The sequence below is a fragment of the Argentina anserina genome, chromosome 6 (genome assembly GCF_933775445.1).
Source record: "Argentina anserina chromosome 6, drPotAnse1.1, whole genome shotgun sequence".
In the NCBI taxonomy this organism is placed as follows: Eukaryota; Viridiplantae; Streptophyta; class Magnoliopsida; order Rosales; family Rosaceae; genus Argentina; species Argentina anserina.
In genome coordinates this window covers 14,333,029-14,347,410 of record NC_065877.1, presented here as the reverse complement: position 1 = coordinate 14,347,410, position 14,382 = coordinate 14,333,029, and the positions used below count along the sequence as shown (strand labels likewise).

General features: G+C 40.3%; 1 protein-coding gene across 1 annotated transcript; it reads left to right on the top strand.

Moving 5' to 3' along the window:
- The first annotated feature begins 9,986 nt into the window (after positions 1 to 9,986).
- LOC126800021 (delta(12)-fatty-acid desaturase FAD2) lies at positions 9,987 to 13,764 on the top strand. The gene is made up of 2 exons (XM_050527303.1): positions 9,987 to 10,117; positions 12,397 to 13,764. Exon 2 carries the CDS (start codon positions 12,420 to 12,422, stop codon positions 13,566 to 13,568), a length of 1,149 nt encoding a protein of 382 aa, XP_050383260.1. The 5' UTR covers positions 9,987 to 10,117; positions 12,397 to 12,419; the 3' UTR covers positions 13,569 to 13,764.
- The last annotated feature ends 618 nt before the right edge of the window (positions 13,765 to 14,382 follow it).

Genomic DNA, 14,382 nt, shown 5'->3' with positions numbered 1-14,382 from the left:
TGGATCTTTTATTTTTTAATTTTTTTTAAATTATATAATTGATTTTATGATTATATATAGAAAATCAAAAATGTTATTGACAAGAAATTATATGAATCACAATAACAAAATTTCATTATTATGTACCCAATTTACAATATATCCATCAAAGTAATCTTCTTAACCCTAGAAATTTACAAATATATAATCTAAATGAAAGAAAAGAAAATAACTAAAACAGATCCAATTTTCAATTTGCTTAAGACAACAGATCCATTTTTCGGTTTGCTTAAGACAACAGATCCATGAAGGCCTTGAACTTTAGGCTTGCAAAAGAACAATACATGGAAGTGATGAAAACTAGCATTTATTGCCCTTGTGCATGAGAACGAAATTTCTAAAGGCTAATAAATCATATATTGTCTCATTAAGCTTATCATGTAGGTGAGCGGGATTAGGGGTGTCTTATTGGAAATGTGGTACCGCACTGTACCGCACCAGTTTAATCCGGATAGTGGACTGCCCCAGTTTATGCAGACTGGATTATGAACATGAGATTATCAACCCGTTTGTAAACGGACTGGATTATGTTTTGAGATTTTTCAAACCAAATACAAACCGCACATGATATACAATATATGATAATTCATAGTCCAAACCCGTAGAGACTTATCTCTTAGCCTCAAGCCTCCTATTCTAATCTCTCTCTTTCTCTCTCTGACTCTATCTCTCAAAAATATAGAGGAACTAATTTCTCCTCCTAGTTTAATCGAAGACCAGATCTGGTCATCTCTTCCTTCAAGTTACAATTATACCTTCCAAGTTTGATTAATACTTTCCCCTATTTGTTCATTTGTTCCTCTATAGGGCTCTGCTACCACGTACTTCCTTCGTCTACTTCTTAATATATAGACATAAGATTTATGTATTGGTTTCAATTTGATTTATGTAATATTATCGGAGATTTGTGGCTTCAGAACTTGGTTTGTAATAATTTAGTTTGTACATTGTAATATTATTCGAAAATTTTATGATTATTTGTTTATTTCAATTTGATATATATGAGAAAATGTTTTATCTGAAACAACATCAAAATGTGGTTTACCCAAATAAACGGTTTAACCAAACCGAAAACTTGATCTGGTTTGCAAATTGACAAAACCATTTAAACTGGGTTGGATTAGGTTTTGCCTTTAACTCGCACCGCACCGTGCACACTCCTAAGTGGAACTGTCCAAACCTTGGTGGCTTGGTCCCAACTTAAAAAAAAAAAAGGAACTGACAATTTCAACATAAAAGCCTTAAAACTTGCCCAATTTAATTTTCTATGCCCATTTAAATGTTTACCCATATAATTACATTACTACCCTGCTCTCCTCTTAAATCTTTCACCTCTCTCATCCTCTCTCTAGAGCAACACTGATGCCGACGAGATCCAAACCCGACGCCAACAAAGTTTGTATCCCATACCCGGCATCACCTCTCAGATATCTCTCTCTCTCTCTCTCTCTCTCTCTCCCTTTCCTACTCCGATCATCCTCATCTCTCATTCTCTGAGCCAAGCTACTGCCGACGAATACAACGCTAAAGAGGTCTGCTTCCACCTCTACATCAATGGACGAAAACAACGCCATTGATACTGCCACTGCCGCTGCCACTTGAGGTATGTGATGTCGCCCACATCTATCTTGCAAATCGGGCTGAGATCAGAATGACGATGTGCAGGGCTTGGTCGCTAGGCAGTGGAAGTGGCATTTGGCGGAAGGGCATCTGATGTTGGTGAAATGAGATTTGGAGAAGGACGGGGACATATGCTTTTAGGACAGAGTGAGAATATAAAAAGAGATAGGATGCCATTAATTATTGATATTAAGAGCTGTTACGGGAGCTAAATCTGGGGAATCGAGTTTCTCGTAGCCTTGTATTCTGGTGTGGTAGCTCAATGAGACATGCATACAACAAGTCAAAGTCAAAGGGTCAGTGGTGTGCCGGCCTTCGACCCTCAGAATCTTAAGTTAATATCTGGTGCGAAATAAGTTCGAGAGTTAAGGACATAGAAATACGTTACCTCTTTTGGGTGGTTTAGACAACATATTTATAGGTGCGCTGGAGAATGTGCCTAACATTTCTCTCAATGTGCGAATGTGTGCTAGTACATTGTATCTATCTCTGAAGGCGAGCCACTGTGGGTGGCGTTAATGGTGATACCCTAAACTAGTTCCGATACGGATCTTTCGGTCCGGATGCGTGTCTGACATGCTTATACAAGGGGTCTCCTCGAAGGCTGCCAGACGTGCCCGCATGGGATGTTGGCGGCTTTCTTCCTTTGCACTTTGGAGAGGTTTTTCTCTATTGGGGCCTCTTACCGAGAATCATCAATGGTCTATGTCGAAGCCATTGGTAGCATCTCATACGGTCTTTGTCCCGCCGAGATGAGATCGAGATGGTTCTGAAGCGTGTCGATCTCATTTCCTCTGATTATGAGGATTCCGCCTGGGGTCGGCACCTTCAGCATAAGTATGTGGCCGACAATTATACATTATAAACCCCACAGAACATCCTGGCCTAGGATGGCGTTGTAAGAGGACGGACAATCCACTATGAGGAAACGAGTGGTTATTTTTGTTTGCTTCGTCCCTGAACCAAGCGTCAGGGTCATACAGTCAGAGCCAAGGAGCTGCACAATCTCCCCGAAAAAGCTGACCAACGGGTCATGATTGTTGTAGAGTTTCGCCCGATCTAGCCTGAGCTTGCAATAACAGTCGACGAACATAATAGTGATAACACTGACCGTTGCCTAGGTGTCCACCAGTACAATCTGACACGAGTAATGGTCGACCTGCACAGTTATCAACAACGGGTCGGTCTGGGAGGTCCGAACATGCGCTTTCCCTCTGGAGAATTAGATCGTGTCCTAGGTATCTCGTGCGGCTTTAACACCCTAGTTGAGCTCGTAAAACTCTAAAGTTTGTTGCCTCTTTGCCGAATTGTGGGCGGAGCCAGGACCGCCCCGCCATGCATAGTCACTATTTCGCCATGGATTTGTATGGCGTTGGCGTTTGTCACTGGGGACTTGTACCGATCCAGCCTACTGGTCTTGACCAGTTCCTCAATGGCGGACTTCAATGTACAGCAGACGTCCATGTCATGCCCTGAGTTGTCGTGGTAGGCACAATATTTTTCCGTGTGCCTTATCGGCTTCTTGTCATACCGGCGGTTGGGGGGTCTTGGAAGAAGGTTCTTATGGCGCTCATATGTTTCGGTGTAAGACATTGTAAGGTTTGTGAAGACCTCGTTTTGGGGAGCCCCTTGTTGCCTATATCATGGCGTGTCGCAACCCCGGGAGGGATACAGGCTGGTTCGACCTTGTCTCCCATGGCGGTTGATAGGAGCACTTTGTGCGACGTTCTTAACATGTTTTTACCTCAATTTGTACTTTGTTTAGCCCATATTTTTGTACTATTGACTCATTGAGTCGTAGTAAGAGTCTTGGGTGGTACTGGATGCATTTTTGTGCTTACGTGAGTTAAAAACGCATAATTGGTCTAGAGTCCTAGTTTGACTAGGAATCCTTCTGAGATTTCGAAACTAATGACTCATGATTTTATTTTCTTATTTTGAGATTGGATTGAAGAGATAATTAAAGAAAAACGAGATGGAGCCAAGTCATGCAACAATTAAATAGAAGATGATCATTAAAGGGATTAAAGCATGACATGATTTAGGGAATAAAACATGGTATGATTTAGGGAATAAAACATGGCATGATTTAGGAAATAAAACATGACATGATTTAAGGGATTAAGGCATGGCATGATTTAGGGAATAAAACATGGCATGATTTATGGAATAAAACATGACATGATAATATGAGTAAAGATGAAACTACCCTCCTTCTTTCCTCTACATATACATGGCTTCACCTCTCAAATAAGATCACTTCTCATTTTCATTCAAGAGCCAAAACTCTACCAACATACTACCTCAAACATCCTTTACCAAAACAGCAAGCCGTTCTCCCCCATATACCAATTCTATCTCCACCGAAATCACCATTGAAGACACATCTCCAAGGTTCCTACAACGTGTGATTCTCGCAACTCTTCTTCATGAGTTTGTTCGTTTTTGATTTTTTACAATACTTTGTCTATAAAGATTGTAGTATGATGTTTCTGTGAAATTATTGTTTTGTATTAAGAATCGAAATTTTCAGATTGTTTTATTGGATTTTTGGATCTTTACCGAATTGATGATTTCCTATAATTAATGAGTTTGTATTTCTATTATTGTGTTCTAATCATCTTTCTTATACTTTTAGATAATTTTCAGATATGTGCATATGAATTTAGTGCTTGGATGCAGTCTCTAAGATTGTGTTTGAGTGCTACATTCATCAACCATATTGACACAAATCGAATCATGCCCTAAGTAGGTTCGGTTCTGTTGATTAAAAGTGGTAAAAATTCTGGAAATTTGCATGTGAAACCATGGTGGGTGACACCATACATGAAACATGTCTCCAACAAAGATTTGGTGCTTAAATGTAATCTTATTTGATTTCTACTCTAAGTATTATTGAATTTGATTGCATGCAAATTTAGATTAGGTCCTAAGTCAATCTAAATGTTAATTGAAATCTTGCATGATTAGATGATCCCCTAAAGCTGTAATTGTATTAGTGTCTAAAAAGTATGTAATTGGTCAAATTAGAATTCATGATAGGTTCGAACTTGTAATTATGTGGTGTAATGGTAAATTTGGTTTAAGTTTGTTAAAGAGAATTCAATCATGTAAATAGTAATTTAGGATTTATTTTCATTAGTAGTTAATAATCAATTTCAAACCCCCCATTATTTGTTAACACTTAAAGTTTAGAGTTCCCTTTAATTCCCCGGAAAGAACGATCCCTGCTTATTCTATACTAACGATGATATTTTACAGGATTTATTATAGACGTTTTAACTAACGCTCTATCAGCAGTCTCGGCCCCTATCATTTCTACCCCCATCCCGAGTGTCCTTCATGTTGGCGCCCTGGGGTTGATCTAGGGTGTCCCACGTGGACCGTCCTCCGCCATCTCTACCGTTGGTCTGCGTGGATGCGCCTGCACCATTGGGGTTGTCGTTAGTGCGGTATTCGACTTCCGCCCACCATGTTGCCGTTTCTATAAACTAATCGTAACCTTGGGAGTATTATCATTAATCTTATTGAGGATATCTCCCGGCTTGAGCGCTTGTCGAAAAGCCTTCATGCCAAGAACATAATACAGGTCGTGGCACCGCGCCCTGGCAGTCTGCCATCGGGATACAAAATCCCGGATTTTCTTATCGTTCCCTGCTTTATCTGAAACATGGAGCCGGTGTCGTGGTGTAGGCCTCATCATTTAGGCTGCGGATCCGAAAAGCCCGCGGAGAACCACAAGCCCGATCCGTGGGCTCGGCCCGCCAAAAGCCTGCCAAATAATAAAATATTATACATACATATTTTTTATTAGATTTATAATAAAGCTATCGTATTATGAAGTAAGTATATGAATGAAACTTCTCGGGATTGATCAGCACCAGCTGATATGATCGGTATATATTTCATCAAATTCGGACCTCGTCTGACTGTCGAAATTTCCGATAAACCGAAAAAAACAACATTAATATGTCATAAAAGAAGACCGATTACCAAAATCCGAACACCGAAAACCGTTTATATATCTGAAATCACCTAATTTTTGTCACCGATTGTGTGCGATCGCACCAAGGAAAACTCAATTGGGAAAGCCCCGGTAAATGGGGATTTTAATATGTCAAAACGCCTCTTTTAAAGTTAACTGTAGGTACGGACGGTTAAATAATGTCCAAAAGGGACGAAATTTTATGGGCTCCCTAAATATATATAATGATCACATCTGCTGGTGTCGATCGACCATATTTCGAACTGGAGTTATCAATCGTCAAAGTGTCCCCTAATGTATCATAACCTTTTATATTAGGTTTCTAATAAAACCATCACATTATGAAGCAACTATATAAAAGAACCTTCTCGGAATCAATTGACATTAGTCGATGTGAACGGTATATATATTTAGTGACCATGTAAAAATTTCATCCAATTCGGACATAGTTTGACAGTCGGAATTTCAGGTAAACCGAAAACACCACTCATATGCTCTAAGTTGAAATCACCTCATTTTTGTTACCTATCGTGCGTCGTCGCACTGAGAAAACTCATTTAGCAAAGCCCTGGTCAATGGGGTTTGAATATGTTAAAACGCCTATTTTTGGTTGACCGTAGGTTCGAACGGTTAAACCATCTCCAAAACTGACAAAATTTTTACAGGTCCCTAAATATATATACTGATAACAACTGCTAGTGTCAATTGACCATATTTGGAATTGGAGTTATCAATCACCGAAGTGTCCACTAATGTATCATAACTTTTATATCAGGTTTATAACAACACGTTGATTAGAGGCTCGGTGACTAGCACCATCTTGGACTGTGGCCCCGGACGCTGTGGGGCTGCCGGCGTCTCTGTCGCGATCAGTGCCCTATGCCCCATGTATCCGGGAGGCGGAATCGCTGTTGCGCCGCTTCTAAGATTTGTTTGCACTTATGCGGCCCTTAAGGGTAGTCCGGAGGAGCTGTTGTTCTTTCTCCAGCGCTGCCGAGTGTGCTAGGTCCGCGCGCGTGGCCTGGCGTTCTAACTCCATCTCATCTTGGAGTTTCTTGTAGTCTTGGAGTGCCAATTCGAGCGCGACTTGGGATCCATAAAGGGTACCCAGGACGATCCCCTGGGGAGGGGACCGGCGAGATGACCGCAGATTCTCTTGTTCGTTTAGGGTCACCATTATGTGAAGCTGAAAACGTTACTGACGAGGACCTTCATTCTAGCGCCAAATGTTACAAGAGCTAAATCCGGGGGATCGAGATTCTTGTAGCCTTGTATTATGGTGTGTCAGCTCAGTGAGACATGCACACAATAAGTCAAAGTCAAAATGTCAGCGGTGCGCCGACCTTCGACCCTCTGAAGCTTAAGTTAATATCTGGTGCGGAATAAGATCGAGAGTTAAGGACTTGGGAATACATTACCTCTTTTTGGTGGTTTGGGCAGCCTATTTATAGGTACGCTGGAGAATGTGTCTGGCCCTTCCATCGATGTGGGAATGTGTGTCAGTACATTGTATCTATCTCTGAAAGCGAGCCATTGTCGGTGCCGTTATGGCGATACCCAAGTAAGCAAAACGATTGTCGGACCGGCATATCTGCGTGTTGGGTCGTCCAGATCTCCGGTCATCGGTCCGGTGACCGGAGCATGGGGAGATTAAGCTTAAGATCACCTCATTCAAGGGGTAGTGTTAACAAGAGCCAATCAGTGAATGAGGGGTGTCTCTCAACTCGAGCTCAACATAGGCCTGAAAAATTGGTGTTGAACTTTTGGGAATAAAGAGATGAATATAGATTGGGGGCATTTTGGGGAAGAATGTAAATTCAACTCGTTAAATATATTAAAATATCAGTAACGGAGTGCATAATGCAAAATTTCACTCCCCTTTTCTTTTGAATTATTTTTCATTATGAATCTATAAAATGGTATGTGTTTTACCATCAAACTTTTGCCGGCACTAGTGATATGTTAGTGTTTTACAAATTATTGCGGGTTAGTAACGCTCTTACTAGGGGTCATTAATGTGTATATAAAGAGATTTTACAAATTATTGGAGCTTAGTAAAGCTCTTATTGAGGGTCAATAATGTGTTTGTAAAGATATATGTAACATGTTTGATAGGTTTCAGTAATGATTGTCTTTTAATATTGGGGCTAGCAACATGTTTATTTCAATTTAGTAACATGTTTACTAGGTGTCAGTAATTTATTAATATGGGTTATTAGAGTTACTGGATATCAATAATACACCATAGTTGGGATAACGACATGTTTACTAGGGATAAGTAATTTATTATTAGACGTTACTGGTTATCAGTAATTTATTATGAGACATTATTGGGGGTCCGGCGACCGGTGACCTGACTCCGGTGGCCGGTTGTCAGAGTTCAGCAGTCGGCGGCTAGAGTCTAGTGACGGGTGATCAGAGTCCGGCGAGGTTTTGGTAAAGTCTTATTTTTCATCAACTTTCTCTCTAAATGGGTGTTTAGATATATAAGGGTAAAATAGTCTCAAAACTATGGTTTTTATACTAATTAGGCGAATGTTACTTATTTTGTGTTGAAATGGTCACATTTTGAATTTTTTTCATTTAAATGGACAATGAGGGGGTCAAATTTGTATCAAATTATCATTTTTCCTATAAAAAAAGTACTGAAACTAGAAGTGGCAACTGGGCTGGCCCGATCCATTTGAAGTGTGGCAAACCGTGCCCATGCTCGTGCCGCGTTCGGACTAGCAAATTTATTTTTCATGCCGGGTTCAGACTGGCCCATTCGCTTAAATATTAAGCCCGGCCTGATCCATGGTCCAAGTTCATGTCGGGCGGGGCTCGGGCTCTTGTCGGGTCAGGAAGCGGCCCGGCCCATTAGCATTTAAGACACAATTGATATACAAAATTGTATAATTAGAATATTTGTTTTATATAACTATTTAGAATTATAAAATAAATAAAATATTACAACATATTTGATAATCTTATTTCTGATAATTAAAATAATGAAATAATCAAGATTTTTTATTTTTAAAATGTCTAATATTCAATTCGTATTATTTTAATTGTTTAAAATTTTATATAAATAATATAATATTATTTGTTTAACAAGCCGACACATAAATTTATCTTGCGATCTAAAACAAGCCGGGCCCATGAGCTCAAATATCTAAGCCCAGCACGTCTCATTACAAAAACGGGCTCATGCCGAACCAGACCGCTATTAGACTCAGACCGTGTTATGCCGATTTTTAACAGGTCGGGCCTGTACCGGACTCGGGCTTTTCAGCCCATTTGACATATTGTCATTAAAGCCTCTCTAACTGTAAATCCTCGCAAATTATGCCCCCAACATTCGTAAAAAAAAAATTATGGACCAACAACTTGCCTATGTTGTCTTGTTCACACACAAGGCAAGGGCCTAACCATCACACATCGACTACTGACTAGGGGTGGGCATAAAAAACGGAAATCTCGATCCCATCCCGAAATTCATAGGGACGGGACGAGACGGATGTCTAAAAACGTTCGTCTCGTCCCGTTTCATAATAGTGGGATGTGACGTGGGACGAATAATTTCTATCCCGCTTCGTCTCGTCCCGTCCCGTCTCACCTTTAATTAAAATTTAAAAATTCTTATATATTTGTATCAAAATGAAACTAATTTATGTTCTTAATAACTCCAAAATTATATCAACTCAAATAATAATAGTAAATTATAATATTTTGAACATAATATGCATTTTTTTTGTTAAAATTCATTATTGAATGTTACTTTGTTAATGAAAAAGTAAAAATATAGGTTTTTATTTAACTTCATAGGAAGGTGGGATTTGTCTCGTCCCGTCCCGTCCCGATCTCGTCCCGTCCCAACCGGGATTAATCCCGAGTGAGATGCATTATTAAAAACCCTGATCCCGTCCCGATTCAAAAGAGTGCGACGGAACGTAAGATAAGTCTCATCCCATCTCATCCTGTCATGTGTCCACCCCTACTACTGACCCATCTCGCTTGTACCCAAAATCATAACCAGGGGCATTGTCGTCCACAACAACTGATCAGAATCCCAAAGTCTGGGCCCCACCTTCAGGAACCTCGCACGTGATCCCCGGGGGGATATTTTTATGTGAGAAACAGTACTACAGAACCAAACAACCGGCACCGTCTAACCCAAAACCAACGTACGGCCAGGATCGCGTCTTCGATTCAGTTGAGAGCCTGGGGCAGAGCACAGAGTCGTGTCACGATTCCCATCTCAAATCACTCCCCGCCACGTCACCCAAACAATCTGCGGTGCGCGCATTTAATTTTAATTTTTAATTTTCGAGATTTGAATATGAGTGAGAGGCACACCTTAAATAGGAGTAGCCTCGGCTTCATTTCTCCTCCTTCAAGGGCCTGGCGCTTCATAAAACTGCCACTGCCCCAAAGAGTGAGAGAGAGAGAGAGAGAGAGAGAGGCCTAGAGAGGAGCGGTGTAGAGATTCAGGTAACTTTCAATACCTTCTTTTGATTGTTAAATCTATGTGTATGATTTTGTTTGTTATATATATATATATATATATATATATATCTGCGAGATTATTATTAGCCACATTTTGTGCTCCATGATTGAATGTGATGCTGTGGTGTAATTTTTCCGGCTTGAATTTTTATTCCGGTTGCGTAATGCCGGCTAGATCTAGGGGAAATCAGTTTCGTTATGCAGATTCGGATTCTTCAATTCTGGCGTTCCTTTCTGATACTATTTTGTTTTTTGGAAGTAAATGCATTATTCTCTATGAGGTTGCAATATTGAAATGCAACTAGTGCGCTCCTTTATTTTTTCCTGATTTATTTTAATGGAGTTTGAGGGGTTCCTAGTCCGGTCTGACTCATCTGCGGCCTTTACTTCGGGATCTTTTGTCGTTGTGTTTGATATGTTTCTTGAAGATGAGCCGCCACGTGATTTGTTACTCTGATTCTGAAATTTCGATACGGATCTGGTCGAAAATAAACTACGTAAAATTATTATTTATTGTTTTTAAATTTTGATGAAGAAATCTGACTTATGTGGATGACGATAGGTGAAGAATTCCAAATCTTACGTACTTTGAAAGTCTGTATCTGTTTCCTCCGTGAAATTAGAGCTCTGAGGATTTTCTGGCCTTTTGCTCGTCTCTTTACAGTGAACAGATCTTAAGACACGGACAAAAGGAGGCATGTAACTGTGTGGGCATTTTTAGGATGGATTAGTCGTTGGCGGAATGTGAGGAAAGTAATTAAGGCGTGGTTAGGCGTTATTTCAAAATTAGACACACTAACACGAAACTCGGTGTAGGGTTTTGGGATTATTATGGCAAATTATAGTCCTTAATATACACACAAGTCTTCTACAGTTTAGGCAGTCGGCACGTTGGAAAACGTGTCAAATCAGGAGTAGTTAGCTAAAGAATGAGCTCTGATTAAGTAGAGACTTGGCTCTGAGTTGGCCATGATATTAGGAATGAAACAATTCTCCTTTCTGTTTGCTTCAGTTTCCTATTAAACTTTGCTTTGTACAAAGATTTTCTCCTTTCCTTCTTCATTCAAGGATTTTCGTGATTTTCACGTGATATGCACTCTTTGAGTCCATAATTGATTATTTATTTCATTTTTTTCTGAATTTTCTTTTTTAGTATTTTCGGTTCAAATTAGCATGAGCATGTCTGTGTAGGGTAGCATTTTAGCAGTCCATTGGAGAAATTAAAGTCGTGGTCCAAATAATGAATATTAAAGAATTTATTAGAATTGCCAACCCTACTTTGTTGTGTGGTGCCATGATATGATTAAGCACTTGTTTGTTATAATTTTTTACTTACGATACTGGACGGAAATTGGGCGGTTTGGAATTGGCATTGCTGGTCTGTTTCTTGCACTTCAAACAGTAGAGGCGGCCACTTCTCATAGCCATCATATTTTGGAGGTTTGGCCATTGATGGAGACCTCGCCTACGCATTTGTTTCGCGATCCAATTCGATTTCATGTGCATTAGTTTATCATGACAGCAACCATATCAAGTTGGAATTTCGGGATGAAGTGGTCAACTTAATCAACTAAGAACCTTGAGTAGTGTTGGTAGTCAATTTTCCCAGCTGTGTTGATACGATCTCAGAATAAACTATATTAAGATTTGAACTTATGAATCTGCAGTACGAAAACTGTTGGAGAAATCCAGTGGTATCAATTTGGTGTTGTAGCCATCTCAGATAATAGTATAGAATTACATTATATATGTAACGCTGAAACTTTGTCCTTACGTCTTCACCATGATTTGTTGAGTTGATTTGAATACTGCTCCTCCAGTTGTTTAGTGGACTCTTTTGGATATTCCACATTTCCACTTGCCTCCATTTTGGTTATAATTGTTTGCTCTCTTTTCCATTTCGTATTTATGTGGTTTCCATGTAAAGGCTTTAAGCTCCCAAATATCTTGATGAGGACTAGCGTTGTAAATAACTTTTGCTATGTCTGCTTTTTTTGGTGCTCTTCCATCCATCCAGCAATAAAATTCCAACTTGCAGTAGTCACTGTCAAGAAAACTGGTGTGGAGAGGAATAGATTAGTGAGCAAGTAGAATCAAACTGGGGTGGTGAGGAATATAATAGTGAGCAAGTAGCATCATGATCTAGATACCAAGGATTGGGCACATCAGTCTACCTTGTTAATAGAAGTTCAGAAGCATAAACTTATCTGTTGCTGCTTTGTAACAAGCAATAAGCCTGTTTTAATTTAATTTGTCTCGCAAAGTGTTTCTTGGCAGGTTTAGGACAATGGGTGCTGGTGGAAGAATGTCTACACCCCCAACTCGCAAGAGTGCAGAAACTGATAGCATCAAGCGAGTGCCACACTTGAAACCTCCATTTACTCTTGGCCAAGTCAAGAAAGCCATCCCACCTCACTGTTTCCAGCGCTCTGTCATCCACTCGTTCTCGTACGTTGTCTATGACTTCGCAATCGCCTCCATCTTCTATTACATTGCTTCAAACTACATCAACCACCTCTCTGCACCTCTCTCTTTCTTGGCATGGCCAATTTACTGGGCTCTTCAGGGCTGTGTCCTAACTGGTGTCTGGGTCATTGCACACGAGTGTGGTCACCATGCCTTTAGCGATTATCAATGGCTTGATGACACAGTTGGCCTGGTCCTGCACTCATTTCTTCTTGTCCCCTACTTCTCTTGGAAGTATAGCCATCGCCGCCACCATTCTAACACAGGTTCCCTTGAGCGAGATGAAGTCTTTGTCCCAAAACAGAAGTCTGCTATGGGATGGTACTCCAAATACCTCAACAACCCACCAGGCAGATTCCTTACTCTGGCTATCACACTCACTCTTGGCTGGCCTTTGTATCTGGCATTCAATGTTTCTGGAAGGCCCTATAATGGCTTTGCTTGTCACTACCATCCATATGGCCCCATCTATTCGGACCGTGAACGTTTGCAGATATTTATTTCAGACGCTGGTGTTCTTGCAATGTTCTACGGGCTTTACCGTCTCGCTGTTGCAAAAGGACTTGCCTGGGTCTTGTGCTTCTATGGAGGTCCCTTGTTGGTGGTGAACGCGTTTCTTGTTCTGATCACATATTTGCAGCACACCCACCCTTCATTGCCACACTACGATTCTTCCGAATGGGACTGGTTGAGAGGAGCTCTGGCAACTGTGGACAGAGACTATGGAATCTTGAACAAGGTCTTCCATAACATCACGGACACTCATGTGGCTCACCATTTGTTCTCAACCATGCCACATTATCATGCAATGGAGGCCACCAAGGCGATCAAGCCGATATTGGGCGACTATTATCATTTCGATGGGACTCCATTTTACAAAGCGATGTGGAGAGAAGCAAAGGAGTGCATCTATGTTGAGCCTGATGAAGTTGATAAGAAAGGTGTCTTCTGGTACAAGAATAAGCTGTGAGTCTAATAAATGTTCGTGTATGTTAGGAAGCTTTAGAGTCTAGTCATTAGAACCTGAGCTTCCCTGTCTTGATGATGTAGGGTTCCTTTCTGTTGTGCTGAACTACTTATCATAATAGTCGTTGCATATGTGCTTTTTTATGATCCTTCAGAGTTTTGACCCCTAATATTATCGCAGGAACTAAGTTTACAAGCTATGATCTGGCTCGTGTTGTTGTCATGAATGTGATTTGTTTGCGAAGTGTAAGTATATAAGTATATAACTATTGTAAGAGGCATAATCACAAAACAGAACTTGCTTGTAGATCTATATCCGGAGATCCACTGAATACAAGCACGACTTTTCGTTCTGGTATGTCTCTGATAAAGATTAGTTGATTTTATTACTCAAGAAAGATGATCATGCAAGATGAACTCTGATGACTTTAGGTGTTTACCCAAAGCTTCAGAACTACTGCAAACAAATTTGGACATTCAGTATCAATGATGTAATGGTCACGGTAATTGAATCCACTCATATCTAAACTTCCATAATTAGTGCTCCAGAGACTTCAAAACAAAGACGTGAAAAATGTACATCCTTGGCCGACATTTGCAACCGATAAAAAAGAGGAGAAGAAAAAACATGCCAACTATAGTTGCAATGTCATTGTTGGCACTTCTCTTCACAGCCGGGCCTTCACCACAATCCACCAAAGACGGGAAGAATTGAAAACTACAAAAGCGGTAAGTTGGCGTTATACCATCACCGTATTATATGTTTCAACAAAGACAGGATATATAGCAAGGTTATTCTTGGAGGTGCTTAGAAGCTA